The following is a 17186-nucleotide window of genomic DNA, read 5'->3' as shown; positions in this document are numbered from 1 at the left end:
ATGCGTCTTGGCGTAATGTCCATTTTCAATAGCGATGTTTAATTACGGGGCGTCCAGACGTACGTACCTCCTATTTGTTCTACACAGGCAACGCATGTTATGCCTCTTGCATTCCGTTTTGGAAGTTTTTGTCTCTTGAATTCCTTCTTGGTAACGTAGTTCATACCCATTTATATGTTGTTTTCATTTCTGTGAGACGTATACGTGGCATCTCGCATTTATCACAGAATATGGGTCATGTGGTAAGAGTATGTTACCCTCGCAAGTAAATGTGACGAATAGTGAGAGCAGCTGAGATGCCGCATAGGTCTCCTGAAAACAACAAATAAAGTGGTGTGAAGTACGTGACAATGAAGGAATTCAAGAGTCAAAACTTCCAAAACGAACGAAAGAAACATAACATTTGGTACCTGTGTAGAACAAACAGGATGTATGTACGTCTGCAGATCTCTTCGTTACACGTCGTCGTTGCAAACGAACGTTACGCCACAGAGATATGTAAACAGGCAGAAGACGGCGCTGTGGTCGCCAACGCCTATATAAGACAACAAGTGTCTGGCGCAGTTGTTAGATCGGTTACTGCTGCTACAATAGCAGGTTATCAAGATTTAAGTGAGTTTGAACGTGGTGTTACAGTCGGCGCACGAGCGATGAGACACAACTTCTCCGAGGTAGCGATGAAGTGGGGATTTTCCCACACCATCATTTCACCAACGTACCGTGAGTATCAGGAATCCGGTAAATTATCAAATCTCTGATATCTCTGCGGCCGGAAAAAGATACTGAAAGAACGGGATCAACGGCGACTGAAGAGAATCCTTCAACATGACCTTCCGCAAATTGCTGCAGATTTCAATGCTGGGCCATCAACAAGTGTCAGCGTGCGAACCATTCAACGAAGCATCATCGATATAGGCTTTCGGAGCCGAAGACCCACTGATGTACCGTTGATGACTGCACGACACAAATCCTGGGCCCGTCAGCACCGACATTGGACTGTTGACGTCTGTAAACATGTTGCCTGGTCGGATGAGTCTCGTTTCAAATTGTATAGAACGGATGGACGTGTATGGGCATGGAGACAATCTCATGAAACCGTGGACCCTACATGTCAGTAGGGGACTGTTAAAGCTGGTGAAGGGTCTGTAATGGTGTGGGGCGTGTGCAGTTGGTGTGAAATGGGATCTCTGATACGTCTAGGTACGAGACTCTGACAGGTGGCACATTCGTAAGCATCCTGTCTGATGACCTGCATCTATTCATGACCATTGTGCATTGCGACGGACTTGGACAATTCCAACAGGACAATGCGACACCCCACATGTCCAGAATTGCTACAGAGTGGCTCCAGGAACACTCCTCTGAGTTTAAACAGTTCCGCTGGCCACCAGACTCCCCAGGCATGAACATTATTGAGCATATCTGGGACGCCTTGCTAGGTGCTGTCCAGAAGAGATCTCCACCCCTCGTACTCTTACGGATTTATGGACAGCTCTGCAGGATTCATGGTGTCAGTTCCCTCAGCACTACATAAGATATTACTCGAGTCCATGCCACTTTGTGTTTCGGCACCTCTGCGTAATCGCTTGCGGGACCCCTACACGATATTGGACAGGTGTACCAGTTTCTATGGCTCGACAAGACGGTCAGAAACGATACTCAATATTGAATATGTTAAGTATGACTGTTCACTGTTCCTATTTTACTTCTTTTTTCCGCAATTCAGTACACCTTCTGCCTGTTTTCATGCTTGATTGTGTTCAGTTTTTGACGGGCTATCCAACTATCCAAAGGGCCAACTTCACTAAGTCTGAGGAGGGTGCGATGGGGAGTCTCCCTTGTAAGCAGTACTACATGGTCCAATCACATTAATGTGTATCCACAGCGTATGTTAGACGTCAACGTGCAATAGTCACTCACAGATAGCAGGTGTCAGAACTTACGGTGGAGGATATAGAAAGCGCTACGGCGGGACGCGGAAAAGAGTGCAGTCGTTATCGTAATGCGGAAACGGAGCGATTTACCTGGCATCCAAAGGCCGCATGGTCATTTGGTTTCGAGACAACAGTGGAAGCATTTTCTAAACGGATAAGTTTGTAAACCGTTCGCGTACCGCCATGGTTAAAGTATACCGTGCATGGGAAAGTGGCGCTGTAGAAAGCTGGTTCCAAGGTAATTGTGGTGCACCACAGGCCATAGATGACAGTAGTGAATAACGGCTGCGGAGAAGTGTATAGGAAAGCAGACGTGTAACTGTTTAGCAACCAACCGCTCAGATGAACTAAGACACTACCAACAGTGTCTCCTCAACGAAAATTGCTGCGTGCGGAAGTCCGTATGCAGCATACGTCTGGTTGATGCACCGATGCTGACCGTTGTTCATCGATGACAAAGACTGAAATTCGTACGCCAGGTGACCTTTTCATATGGTCACGTTTTATTCTGCAACGGACAGATGGCCGTTGGCGAGTATGGCTGTGCGACAATCGTCGTAATGTTCAAGGCCGGAGGAGGACTCGATGTGATCTGGGGAATGTTTTCGTGGGATTCCCTGGATGTTCACATCATTCTGGAAGGCACGAAGGCTCAACACAAGTATGCATCTATTCTTGGGCACCATGTCCACCCCTGCACGCGGTTTGTTTTTCCTCGGCACGATACATCTACCAGCAGGACAATGATACATGTCACATAGCTCGCAGTGTATGTGCGTAGTTCGAAGAGCACAAGGGTGAGTATACCGTACTCCATTGGCCATCGGTCACTGGCTCACCCATGTTATTTTTTTGTAAGTGGTCAGACGGTCACATACCCCTCTGTCGTTGTTTTAGGTCCTCTGTCGCTTTACCTCAGTTATAATCCCTAATGTAGCATCTTTCACGCTTTCTCCTTTGTCTTAAGGCGTGTGAGATAGAGTGTGTGAGAGAACGCAACTGAGATGGGAGTAAGTGCATGAGAGCCTTTTTGTAGGTTTCAGTCTCACTCTCGTATCTATTATAATCAGTTTCCATTAAACGATGGAAGTGCTGTGAGCCACCCTATTGCATGATCACTCTACGTAATTTCGTATCTCTGAGGACGCTTTCCACCGATGGGAAGGCTTCGCGGATTGTAAGCCACAAGGCTGACCTAGTTTGAAATACCATTCTGTTTCCTGTATTGTGATGGGGGTGAGTCTTGTTCTGTGTAACGACTTTGGAGGAAGACTGCCGTGGTCTGGTGGCAATCTGTGCTGGTGTGGAGGTTATACTATAATGGAAGACTTGTGTGTGACCATTCCACTTGCTCGCTTAAGTATAGTGGTTAGGTTATTTCGGCATTGCGTGGTCACGATTACTCCACAATCAAGAATGCGGCAGTGTGCTTGCAAGTAGTAAAGTAAAACTCGTAGGTTGCTCATGCTTGATTGAATGGAAGTTGATTATAGTGCCATATACGCTTTTTCAGTTCATCGTGCTGTAAATCAAAGTTGTCACCCTCTTCTGAATTATGAAATGGTTATTGCTTTGTTGAGACTCGTGTGGTGGAAACGTGATGTCCGGATTACTTGTCGTAGATTTGAATTTTGCGTCTGTTGCTTTGAGGACCCATGTGAGCTTGTAAATCATTTACCTGTGTTTAGTAATAACATATACGGTTATCAGTCTACTTCTTCTGGAATTACTTCAATGTAAGCTGAATCATTTTTGTTAGTGATGCATAGTATAGTGCCATGATGTACGGCCGTCATCTTGCTGTGTATCGAAGATTCGCCTCAAGCCCCCTGAATATTATAGCATATCGGAAGCCACATACTGAGGTGCAGTCGCTGAACATTAGTAGTACGAGAGGGTAAAAAGCAAACAAAAGAGGAAATACATTGCCGTCGATTGACGTGTGGTACGCATTTCTGCCGATATGTGTTCACAGCGCAACTGATAGCCAGTTCAGTACCGCCTGTGTTGTCGACCTGGCTTGTTCTGTTCATGAGCAGCCACTGTTTCTGCTAGCGCTGTTTTGTTCTTATTTCATTTTTTATGATGGCAAGTTTAAGTGAAGGACGTGTAGCTGTGAAACTTTGTTTTCTACTGTTTTAACAGTTTCCCAAGATGACGCTATGGGAAAAACTGAAGTGTACGAGTGGTTTTCTCGAGTTAAAAATGGCAACATGCCGATTGATGACAAACGTCGTTCTGGACGTCCATCAACTGCCAGAATCGACGAATATATTGAAAAAATTCGAGAGCTTGTGCTCACAGACCGTGTCGACAGACAATTCGTCACCTGCCAGAGATTAGTGCGTTATCTTGGAGCTCGGTCCAGCGAATTTTAACGGAAGACTTGGGCAGACAGAAGACTGGTTCCTCCACCACGAAAACGCACCTGCAGACACAGCCATCTCTGTTAGACAGTTTTTGGCTCAAATGGCATGGTTCCACTGCCCCATCCACGCACCTTACTCGCCTGACTTGGTGTCGAGCGACTTTTTTTTTATTTCCGCGCATGAAAATGGGCACGCAAGGACACAGATTTGACAAGAAGTCATAAAACGAGGGAGGAGTTGTCAGCCGCTTCTAAGGATGACTACTAAAAGTTTCGAACAGTGAAAGCACCGATGGGACAAATGTATTAGTTGTAATGGAGAGTATTTTGAAGGGGATGCAGTTGTTTTATAAACACTTTGAAAATATATAGTTTTTAAAAAGTAATTACGATTTTTTGGATACCCCTCGTTAATAGTTCTTCTTTGGATGCTATGAGTTTTCAGGTGCAGATAATGAAAATCGACGGGTGGTGTTTCGACGACAGTTGCGTGCTAAATATCGTGCGCAATGAACTCGCACTTTACCGTGATGTCACGTTAAAATGTATTCATGATTTATGTACTGGTTCTCATGGTTTAATTATTCTCTGTATTTAAAGTCAATGATCAAAAAACTGTGGAAACATTCTCAATTGCTGGCCTCTATAAGCAGCAAGCCAACTCTTGTTTAGTTCTGTATCGCTACCTCGATCAATCATTACTCACTGTGTAGTATTCTACCTGCTATGCTGCATTACGAAAGTGAGTGTGATTGTAACTACTTCTGGTAAATTTCACGAGTCATATAGCATTTCCAAACTGATTTCTGGGGAATAAGAATTATACGTTTTCATAGCTTGAAGGTTTCAGGCCTTAATAATCATTAAGTATGGGGGTAGTCATTCCTTTTTATGGTAACACACGGTTTTCAGCTTCTATTGAATTTTGGTTAAAATGTGGGATTGTGATGTCGACCAGGAATTTGTAATAACCCTTCTTGTAGCCCGCCCGGTTGGCCGTGCGGTAAACACACGGCCTTCCGGGCAGGAAGGAGCGCCTGGTCCCCGGCACGAATCCGCTCGGCGGACTTGTGTCGAGGTCCGGTGAGCCGGCCAGTCTGTGGGTGGTTTTTAGGCGGTTTTCCATCTACCAAGGCGAATGCGGGCTGGTTCCCCTTATTCCGCCTAAGTTACACTATGTCGGGATTGCTGCGCAAACAAGTTCTCCTCGTACACCATTACTCTACCACGCAAACATGGGGGTTACACTCATCTGGTGTGAGACCTTCGCTGGAGGGGGGGGGGGGGGGGTCTACCGGGGGCCGAACTGCACAATAACCCTGGGTTCAGTGTGAGGCGGCGGAGGGGTGAATTGGACTGCAGGAGTTGTCGTGGGGTTGTGGACCACTGCGGTTGCGGCGGGGACGTAGTTCAAAAATGGCTGGCTGGCTCTGAGCACTGTGCGACTTAACTTCTGAGGTCATCAGTCGCCTAGAACTTAGAACTAATTAAACCTAACTAACCTAAGGACATCACACACATCCATGCCCGAGGCAGGATTCGAACCTGCGACCGCAGCGCTCGCGCTGTTCCAGACTGAAGCGCCTAGAACCGCTCGGCCACACCGGCCGGCTACTAACTAATGTTTCGCCGCCAGGGACATCGCATTTTAGAGTGTAAATCAATATGGAGTATGTCGTTCTTCTTTTCACACATTCACATACCCACTTCTTCTTTCCTTATTGTCTTTTGGGCATGCAGTTGTAGTAATTAAAGTAGGCACAAATGCAGTGATCCAAAAGAAATGATTATCCTTCATTCGCATTCTCTTTACATCGTTCCTTTCTTGTTGCTCCCATGGCGATGGACTGTTTCTATCGCAATCAGTAAGCGTGAAAGGAAGCTACCGTACAGACAGAGGGATCTATATTTGTACTTAGCAGAACTAATTACATAATGACATAATCGTCGGTATTTCTTTCGTTTCCCAAAAGTTATAAATATTTCGATTTCGGAAAAGAAGCTCTGTATTTGGCCAAGATGTCGAAGAAGGTCCCTTACGTACTAGTTGTATCGAGTAAGAGGTGGAGACGGCGGTTTGAAAGCGGGCAGAAGTAGTACGAGGAAGGGCGTCCCTTACCTGAGGGATCGCTACTCAAGCTACCTGGCGAAGGGGCAAGTGTGGCAAACGTCCGGCGTGTCAAATGTCCGGCGTGGCAAATGTCCGGCATTCCTCCAGACATGTCTTCGCAGGTCACTGGGGCTCTATTCGAAGCGGGACTTATCGCTGAAGACAGTTCTACTCCATCCAACGAGATTCCAGGCCGAACGTGCCCGACACAACTGGAAACGGGCACGTTGATGTACAGAGGTCAATGGTAGTCGGATCAAGGGGTGCAGTGAGCTCAGCCCCCATTCTGTGAGCCGCCTAAAGGACCTTGGCAGAAAAATTCTAAGAAATGTTGGTCTTATGTCAAAGCGGTAGGCGGATCAAAACAAAATGTCCAGACACTATGTGACCAAAATGGTACTGAAACAGAGGATGACAGACTAAAGGCCGAAATACTAAATGTCTTTTTCCAAAGCTGTTTCACAGAGGAAGACTGCACTGTAGTTCCTTCTCTAGATTGTCGCACAGATGACAAAATGGTAGATATCGAAATAGACGACAGAGGGATAGAGAAACAATTTAAATCGCTCAAAAGAGGTAAGGCCGCTGGACCTGATGGGATACCAGTTCGATTTTACACAGAGTACGCGAAGGAAATTGCCCCCCTTTTGCAGCGGTGTACCGTAGGTCTCTAGAGGAGCGTAGCGTTCCAAAGAATTGGAAAAGGACACAGGTCATCCCCGTTTTCAAGAAGGGACGTCGAACAGATGTGCAGAACTATAGACCTATATCTCTAACGGTTATCAGTTGTAGAATTTTGGAACACGTATTACGTTCGAGTATAATGACTTTTCTGCAGACTAGAAATCTACTCCGTAGGAATCAGCATGGGTTTCGAAAAAGACGATCGTGTGAAACCCAGCTCGCGCTATTCGTCCACGAGACTCAGAGGGCCATAGACACGGGTTCCCAGGTAGATGCCGTGTTTCTTGACTTCCGCAAGGCGTTCGATGCAGTTCCCCACAGTCGTTTAATGAACAAAGTAAGAGCATATGGTCTATCAGACCAATTGTGTGATTGGATTGAAGAGTTCCTAGATAACAGAACGCAGCATGTCATTCTCAATGGAGAGAAGTCTTCCGAAGTAAGAGTGATTTCAGGTGTGCCGCAGGGGAGTGTCGTAGGTCCGTTGCTATTCACAATATACATAAATGACCTTGTGGATCACATTGGAAGTTCGCTGAGGCTTTTTGCGGATGATGCTGTGGTATATCGAGAGGTTGTAACAATGGAAAATTGTACTGAAATGCAGGCGGATCTGCAGCGAATTGACGCATGGTGCAGGGAATGGCAATTGAATCTCAATGTAGACAAGTGTAATGTGCTGCGAATACATAGAAAGAAAGATCCCTTATCATTTAGCTACAATATAGCAGGTCAGCATACCGACAATCCTTCTTTCCACGAACAATACGAGACTGGAATAGAAGGGAGAACCGATGAGGTAATCAAGGTACCCTCCGCCACACACCGTCAGGTGGCTTGCGGAGTATGGATGTAGATGTAGATGTAGATGTAGATCGATGATAATGTGAAACCAGGGCTCTGAATGCCTCTCTGACGACTGCTCGGTTCTGTCGTTCTATCGCGTCCCTAGGTCGACGGCTTTTCTTCTTGACACTTTGTTCGGCCATTGGTTCACCCATTCCTGACAACACCGTTGAATAGTGCCATCTCTCATATTCAAATGTTGAGAGATTCGCCTATTACTCCAACTAGCTGCTATGAGCTCAACTAAGGGTCCTCTCTCAAATGCTGACATATGTATGTATAGTTCACGCTCCTGTCTGCAGGCGTAACTGAGTGCACGAAATGAAATTCGCAGAGACTTTGTGCCCTGGCATCGTCATATCCCCGTATGCGGCGAAATTGCGCTGCATACAGATTCACCCATCGACCTCAAATGTTTACAGTTTTCAGTGAATACCTCTGTGCACATCAATTTGGGACCAGTTTGCGTAACTTCTTCGTGGTACGTCGTTTCTTTGTCTTAGAGTGTATTTGGAGTACTGTACTTGCATGTATACCCTCAATTAATTTTGGTAATAATGCTGCTTTTTTTACGTGCACAAGAAGAAATTAGCAAATGTGACTGAACAGTAAGTAGATTTGTGACCCACACATAAGAAAGTGTTTCAAATAGAGATCCCGCGTGTCTGGGTTCTGTTCCTTCAGTGTCAGAGGCAAAAAATACAGATGAACCACATTTCGCCTCTCAGTTGTGCTAGGTCTCTGTACTTGTTCAAAATATGTGTCCTTTTTATTTTATTTTTAAGGCGTTATATACGTCAGCAGGAGACATTATTACGAGCTATACCTTGTGTAATGAAGCTGTTGTATTCTCTGAAGCTGACAATAAAGTGAAAATTTTATGTACGCTTTTGCCACTCTGCAGCGTTGTCGCAGTAATACTCCAATTTATTACAATATTTCTCCCATTTACAGACTGATTGTATAGGTAACACTCAAATTTAAAAAAAAATGGTAATAAAGTACCGTTAAACGAAAGGGAAATGCCCTGTTAAGTATGCAGTTATGCGTAACATTTACAGGTTTCCACTAATGATGTGTTTTTGGCAGAGGACTTCGCAGTTAAGGTTCAAATGGTTCAAATGGCTCTGAGCACTATGGGACTCAACTGCTGCGGTCATTAGTCCCCTAGAACTTAGAACTAGTTAAACCTAACTAACCTAAGGACATCACAAACATCCATGCCCGAGGCAGGATTCGAACCTGCGACCGTAGCGGTCTTGCGGTTCCAGACTGCAGCGCCTTTAACCGCACGGCCACTTCGGCCGGCTCGCAGTTAAGGAGCGGGGTCTGTGCATAGGTACATACAAACAGTTAAAACTATTTATGATTTTTATTGTAATGTTCAATGAGAATTACAATGACAATGGGAACTGTAACAATAAATTTATCTTGAGGAAATTGGAAAATATTCACAAGTGAAATACTGCGTACAAGAAAAATTTACAATGAACTGTTAAGTTGTAACTAGAAACATGAAAAAAAACATTTATCTCTATTGCCGGCTGGGAAAAAGCTAATACAAAATCAGTCTTAATTAGAATGAAAAGAAATCATTATTTTCCTTTGACAAACATTAATGAGTAATGAAGAGGTATACGAAAATGAAGAGACTTTCACGGTTGAAATACACGGATACAAAGTGATGGGAAATACTATGTGAATTCTACAATGTATATCAAATAATTACACAACAGAAAATGTAACACATTATTTAGTCTACATATATAAGATAAAATGTAAAGAGTATTTGAACTTTTCAAAGTGTACAGAGACACTGGAAGACTGAAAATGAGGATCTTCAGGCGGTTAAAGTTTATTTTAATTTTATATACACCACAGGAAAATTGTTTCGGGAAGACATCTGCCGTAAGATTGAAAACTATTGTCTAAAGTTTCATTTACTGTTTGACTATATATCACAAAATTTCCTTCTTGGGTGAGGTGCATCAAGACTCAGACCGTCGGTTTTTGGTGTTAAAACGAGCGATATAATTTTATTTTCTTCGAATAAGCTGTTGGCAGCAGCAAGGAATACTTACTCGATAAATATACCGTAATGTGACAAGTATCGACCTGTAGTTAAATCTGGACGGAAATTTAGTATTTATTTAAGGTAAGGGGAAAGACGATAAAGGACGGTTTTACTCACATTGTAATGTGTTGTCAATTAAGTCGTAACGAGGCGGTTTCGTTAATGTGATGTTTATAGCACTGGGTCATAACGTCCCCGCTTCCTCCTACTCATCTCTTTCCCTCAACCTTTTCATATCTATTAGCAATAATTTTGCCCACGGTTGGTGAGCTTTTGTTACTACTGGCATTTAGCGATAAGAAAAACCTTCCACTTCGGACAGGTTGCCATTTCTAAGTAAAAACCCGAATGATTACTGACTCTAGATAGGAGTACGATTTTTTGATTATTTTTTTTTTCTCCACATAATCGTTTAAAGTTATCCTCAGGTAAACTAGCTGCAAATCATGTGGCTGGGAGTTAACGGAATACGCGCTAGAGTCGTATCGTTGGCAGATTAATGAAGAAAAACTCTTAAAATCGGGTTTTGCTTTCACACTCGACCTCTCAAATGTGAAAGTGTGGAAGAAGTAAACGACGCTATTGCCCGGATAGGACAACAGCACACGGCGTGCCATTCACGCCCGTTCTCTTATACACTAGAACAGAGTCCATTAGATAGGAGAGGTGAGCTACAGCTAGAGCACGATAAATTAGAGCGGCGTGCGGCCTAGTTGCGCGGGCGCGGCCGCAGCGGGACGGGCAGAGCTCCGGGCGGCAGGTCGAGCGGCTGCTCCCGGCCGCGTGCCGGGCCCGGCACGTTGCGGTCGTCCAGCTCCTCTGGCGGCGGCGCCTGCGTCGTGGGCACGTCGCAGTCCTCCGTGGGCGGCACCACGCAGCGCAGCGACCGCCGGTCGAACACCAGCATGGCCGGGCAGCGCTGCAGCCGCGGGTAGCCGCCCTGGCACTGCCAGTACCGGTTGCACGACTTGCCCAGCGGCACGTTGCCGTTCGCGTCCTCGTTACACAGCGCTAAAAATAACAACAAAACACACTTTACCCTTCTTAAAAACAAATGGAGTATAACGGGGTTACTCGAATTAAATCAGTTTATTGCTCAAGGAGCTACATTAGGAAACGAGACACTGAAAGTAGTAGCCCAGTCTAACACGACAGCCGTGACGCTCCGTCTCGGAGGTTCGAGTCCTCCCTCGGGCATGGTTGTGCGTGTTTGTCTTTAGGATAATTTAGGTTAAGTAGTGCGTAAGCTGAGGGACTGATGACCTTAGCAGTTAAGTCTCATAAGATTTCACACACATTTGAACATTTTGAACTCCGTCTCGTTTTTGTTATCCCCAGCGATAGCAGCGCCCCAACCAGCCAACAAGCAACATTCTGAATACGACATCGGATGAGTGCGAATACTAACATTTATATTGATTTGTAACATACTTTTTACCATAAGTTGTGTATGTAGTGCCATAAAAATCTACAATAACTAAAATGCTACATCATATTTGTGATTATACGATATTGTAGTGCCTGTGTTTTTCTGATTACGATGCAAAGTTCCTTTGGACATGCATGCATGTCCAAAGGAACTGACACTGGGCGACCACAGCCGTAACGAAACGCATCAAATGATTTCGCGATTGCGAATAAGGACTACCATCAACTGTAGAATGGAATGACGAGAGTGAAAATTTGTGCGGGATTGGGACTCAACCCAGGTTTACCGATTATCACGAGCGGTCGCCTTGACATTTCTTTTCTCTCTTTCTTCATTTTGTTCGATATTGTTCATTGCGTTCGGTCTGGGCGGAGGTCACATGACATCTATTCAAGTTTATCGTTGATTCCTTTACGCAGTTTATTTATTTATTTTTTATTTTATTACAGAGGGGCACTGGCTCTCTGACCTAACACGCTGAGCTACCGTGTCGTCATCATTTGGCTATCCGTGCACGACTCAAGGCCAGACCCAAACTTATATTGTATATGTTGTCAGCCATGCGTCTACGACTGGTACTCGTACATATAAATGGTTCCAATGGCTCTGAGCACTATGGGACTTAACATCTGAGGTCATCAGTCCCCTAGAACTTAGAACTACTTAAACCAAACTAACCTAAAGACATCACACATATCCATACCCGAGGCAGGATTCTAACCTGCGACCGTAGCGGTCGCACGGTTCCAGACTGTAGCGCCTAGAACCGCTCGGCCACACCGGCCGGCTACTCGTACATCCATTATGTATGTTCCCGTACAGGTCAGCCTGGGGGATGTTTCCAGAATGAGAAAAATCTCCCATTCTGGAAACATCCCCCAGGCTGTGCTTAAGCCATGTCTCCGCAATATCCTTTCTTCCAGGTGGGCTAGTTCTGAAACGTTCGCAGAAGAGCTTCTGTGAAGGTTGGAAGGTAGGAGACGAGGTACTGGCAGAATTGAAGCTGTGAGGAGGGGTAGTGCGTCGTGCTTGGGTAGCTCAGATAGTAGAGCACTTCCCGGCGAAAGGCAAAAGTTCCGAGTTCGAGTCTCGGTCCGGCACACAGTTTTAGTCTGCCAGGAAGTTTCACATCAGAGCACACTCCGCTGCAGAGTGAAAATCTCATTCTGGCTACCCTATATGTATTGTGATAATGCAGTTAAAATGCCAACTCGTTGGAGAGGTATCTAGATGTCGACAGCGAGCGAACACCACACATTATTATTATTACAGCTCGCTTTTGCGCAATACATAATTTCATTCTAAGTGATGAGTTACCGCAGAAAATTATTCGATAAGACATTATTGAGTAGAAATATGCGTAATATATCGGAAGTGTGATTCGTTTGTTTCCAAGACTAAAAATTATACGAAGAACGTAACTGAACTTAATTGTTTTAGAAGCTCTGTAGTGTGCTTCTCCCAGTTCAAGTTTTTGTCAATATGTACACCCAAAAATTTGGGACATTCTACCCTATCTACTGATTCCTGTTCATGTGCTACATCAACTGTTGGTATGTCTGGTTGTTGTACGGAACTGAATACAGCGTGTTTTCTCAAAATTAAGGGAGAGTCCATTTTCAGAGGACCACTTAATAATTCTTTGATAAGCATTATTAACATCTCATCGTCAGCCATGAAAGGGGTGCATTCCACACGAATCGACAGTTTTCTTTCAGTTAGAAGATCACTCTCTTACAAAGCTACGATCTGTTATGTGTGTGCCACAAACACAATAATTGGGTCTTCCCATCTGAGATAAATGTCATGCAATACATGTTCGTGGAGCATAATTCCATCTCCTGTTAAAATATCATATAGCCTAGTGAGAAATATGTCCTCAAGCTAAGCAATAGTTGTTACGACACGATACGCCTCTTTACCGCTACAAAAGTCTGTTTGTAACCCCTGATTCATTCATGCTGTGGCCCATGCACCACCATAATTCGTCTTTTACTATCTTTTTAAATCACTGGAAGACGGTAAGTGAGGACGTTACAAATGGGCTCTTACAATCATGCAAATAAGCAGGTGCTTTGGTAATCACGAAGCTAGTCAGTTAGTTGCAGCGCTTTAAAACATACACCCAGCGTAAGAAATTCTGCAAGTAGTGTTCTCCACTCTCTACTGGCTCAGAGTATCTCTTGTAGCGACAAGACTGGTTCTCCGTCTCCTATACTTGCCAAGGATAGCTGCGTTCCGTAAAAAGAGTTAGTCACGGCTCGCTGTCATCGAATAGAATAAATGTAGAGCTGGAACAGTTTAGCAAATTTTCTAATATCTAGTTCTTTCTATAAAGCTTCTGTGCTTGACCCGTGAAACCCTTTGACTATGTGATGTGAAAGTAGAGAGTCCTCCCAGGATTCGCCTAAATGGCGGGTTAACTCTGCCTGTAAACTAATAAAGGGTGGACAGAGTGTTAAGACTTTCGATTGCCAATCCGAAAAGCGTACTCGGTTTGTACTTCATTCACCACGTTGTTCTGCTCGATGAGTACGTAATGGCAGTTTTTGGACAGATACTAACCCGTCCCTTACCATTCCGGCTGTCTGATAACAATTCCACGAGACTCAGCCGGTGCGAATAGATTTTTACAAAGGCCACTGAATTACTGGCTACGTACGAGAGTTACATACGTCTCTTAGCTTAATATCATTTCTGATATTTTAATGCTGGAAGCGGGGCAATACATGGTAAAAACGTAAATAGTTAAGTCCCTGTTAATTTTGAACTCTGGTTTTATGTGGCAGTACTACTATAAAGACGTCAATGGCTCTACTTCGTCAAATGTTTTCCTTTCTCGTAATCTTAATGGAATTAGCTGGTTAGTATGGGAGCTATGTATCTGGATGCATTCCTTTGCGTCTTAACATGCCCAGCTGCAATTACATATTTTTGGTTGTGCGATTTGTCTTTCAGACAGCGATTTATATCCCAGTGAGATCATTTGAGACAGATAATTAACCCATTATATGGCTATAACTTGCTGTCGAGAACTACCCTGACAATCCCAAGGAATGATTCATGAACAGGCAGGGAATGGGTTAGTTAGCTAAGATTTCAGTTACGTTATTTCAACAGTTTCGTCATTATGCCGAAGCATACACGGCAAGAATCTCAAGTATACGGGACTTTTACAGTCTTAATAGCCTGTAGCTGACATCCAGATAGATGCAGGATGCAGTAATTGAGATGAAGATCCACAGACCCAAATCTCGCAGTGTTTTCTGATAGACTGAGATAGTGCCCTCCTTACTCGTGGCCTCCGGCTTCAAGGTAAAAGTAGTATCGCCACTGCCACAAATGCGCCCGCCTTTCACTAAGTCGCCAGTCCTACTCGGCCTGGAGGGAATACAGCGTAGAAATATGCGGAACTCTTAGACCGCAGCTATACGTCTTACTAATAGGCTCTATCAGCCTGTTACACAAGTGAGCTGGACTAGATTAATATTTCACTGGAAAGCTAAATATTGTCCAGTATCGATAATATCGTGGAGGCGCCCACCGAAAACAGCTAGATATCGTATGTTCTGTCCCAGTTGTGTTAACGAGTGAAACGGACAAGCACTACTTTCTACGTGAACGGCGGCTTGTTAGGGCTCCTGACGTCATCCCTTATATGCCTGAAAATAATAATCGACACCTATTTCAAAAATGGTAATCAAATATCTCACATGTGAATATCCAATCTGCTTGTCGATTGCTCCACGGATACTTTTACTGTATTCTGAGAGGACGTATGTTGATAGGCGGATCACAAAAGTTGATTTTCTTAGCTTCGTTCTTTATCTAGCTTAACAGGTATTTACGATAACTACTGTTGCCAGAAGTGGCACTTGAGACACTTTAACGAACCGATAACTTCTTTTCATGAGAGCGAGAACCATGCTTGTAGAAGCAATCGTAGGAATTGGCTCGCTTCCTTGTTTGAGGTTAGTGACATTCCTTTCAACAACCGCAATTTGGATTTATTATGAAACAAACAATAATGAAAGGCAAATAATTAATCTCCATTTGCAAAGGTGCTGTCTAAAAGTGAGCTTATTTTTAGACTTTCTGTGCTAACACCTGTGAAAGAGGGAGGCTAACACGAAAAAATTCTGATTATGAGAAGTATGACGAGTGGAGGAACTGTGCTCAGTGATCATACGACGTATCTCTGTCGAAACTTTAGCAAATAATATGATTGTGGAGTATGGATACTGGACAGTAGACACTACGGAGCTTTCGGCATGGCTAGAACGGGATAGCGGGAGGGGATTCCGAATTAACATAATGAAATTTTTTCATGTCACAGATCTGCCGAAAGCTAAGATCGCTTCAAACATAACTAAAAATCATAAAAATTGTCGAAATACTCGAAGACTTTGCAGCTAAACGAGTAAATCGTTACATGTCCACTATCATTGGGAACATTACACCGCAGTTTCTGATTAAATACGCCAGAACCGGTGCCGCTAAGAGAAAGGCTACATAGGCAACGCACGTTTACGTAACGTTGTGTACCATGTGGCAGGAAATCCCACTAGAAATTTTCGGCACGGACACAAACCACTCGCTCTCTCCAGTGTATTCGGTGGATGTTGGAGTCCTGCGACTTTCTATTGCTCAATAGCTCGTAATTATTTCTCAGAGGTGATGTTGTCAAATAGTTGAGGAGATAACAAATTAATTTTTTGGAGGTGGTAATTGTAGCTAAATCTGCCACATGCGTCTGCGTATTATTACTGCCCACCTCAATCATCTACCGTATTTTACGGACTACAAGACGCTGCGGACTATAAGATTCACCTTAATTTTTAAGAAATTTTAATTTTATTATTACCATTTTTATTATTAAACTACAAAGCCAAACTACAAAAAAATTCTTAGTTTATTAAACCGAACTGATCCCTTAAAATATCTGAAAATTGTCATCTGACCTTTTTCCTTCTTTTTTCTTCTTCTTCCTCTTCTTCGTCGTCATCGTTGTCCGCTTCGTATATAAGATGGTCTTCACTGCCATCGAGAGCGTTACTTATGCCGCACTTCTTGAAAGATTCAACATTAATATCTTATCTCACTCTAGACCACGACTGTTTTATCCACTGACGCACTTCTTTGATTAAAGGTCGTTTTAAAGCTCCCTTCGAAGTGGATTCATGTTGGATTTCACCCATCATCCATTTGTTCCATTCCTCTCTCATATATACTTTAAAAGGTTTATTTTTCGAGACATCAAAAGGTTGCATTTGTGGAGTAGGTTCTCCCGGAATAACAGGAAGCTCCATACTTCCCTGTCTCAATTTCTCTTCAACAGAATTTTTGTAATGACTATTAAACAGATGTGGTACAAGAAGAGAACACTTCTTCAATAAAGTACCTTTCCTTCTCTCCCACACTCCGCGCAGTCCGGAACCGTGCGCCTGCTACGGTCGCAGGTTCGAATCCTGCCTCGGGCATGGCTGTGTGTGATGTCCTTAGGTTAGTTAGGTTTAAATAGTTCTAAGTTCTAGGGGACTGATGACCACAGCAGTTGAGTCCCATAGTGCTCAGAGCCATTTGAACCAATCTTCCACACTCTGTTAATCAACAATTTCATACAAGTTTCGTCCATCCAACCCTTGTCATGTATGTGCTTTTGGCACTGTTTTGCGCTTGAAAATGATCGTTGGATTAAGTTTAATACCGTCGGTACAACATGAAAGGACAACAATTTAATG

General features: G+C 43.8%; 1 protein-coding gene across 1 annotated transcript in view; it reads right to left on the bottom strand.

The window, feature by feature from the left end:
* Positions 1 to 9295: 9295 nt before the first annotated feature.
* The window catches only part of LOC126248220 (protein obstructor-E-like), an 83446-nt gene continuing 75555 nt past the window's right edge, over positions 9296 to 17186 (bottom strand). The window contains exon 4 of the mRNA XM_049949043.1: positions 9296 to 11027. Within this exon, the coding sequence (XP_049805000.1) occupies positions 10726 to 11027 (302 nt within the window). The 3' untranslated portion in view covers positions 9296 to 10725. The remainder of the gene's footprint in view (positions 11028 to 17186) is intronic.

The sequence above is a fragment of the Schistocerca nitens genome, chromosome 3 (genome assembly GCF_023898315.1).
Source record: "Schistocerca nitens isolate TAMUIC-IGC-003100 chromosome 3, iqSchNite1.1, whole genome shotgun sequence".
NCBI lineage: Eukaryota > Metazoa > Arthropoda > Insecta > Orthoptera > Acrididae > Schistocerca > Schistocerca nitens.
The sequence above is the reverse complement of the archived record's forward strand: the minus strand, read 5'-3'. Positions and strand labels throughout refer to the sequence as shown.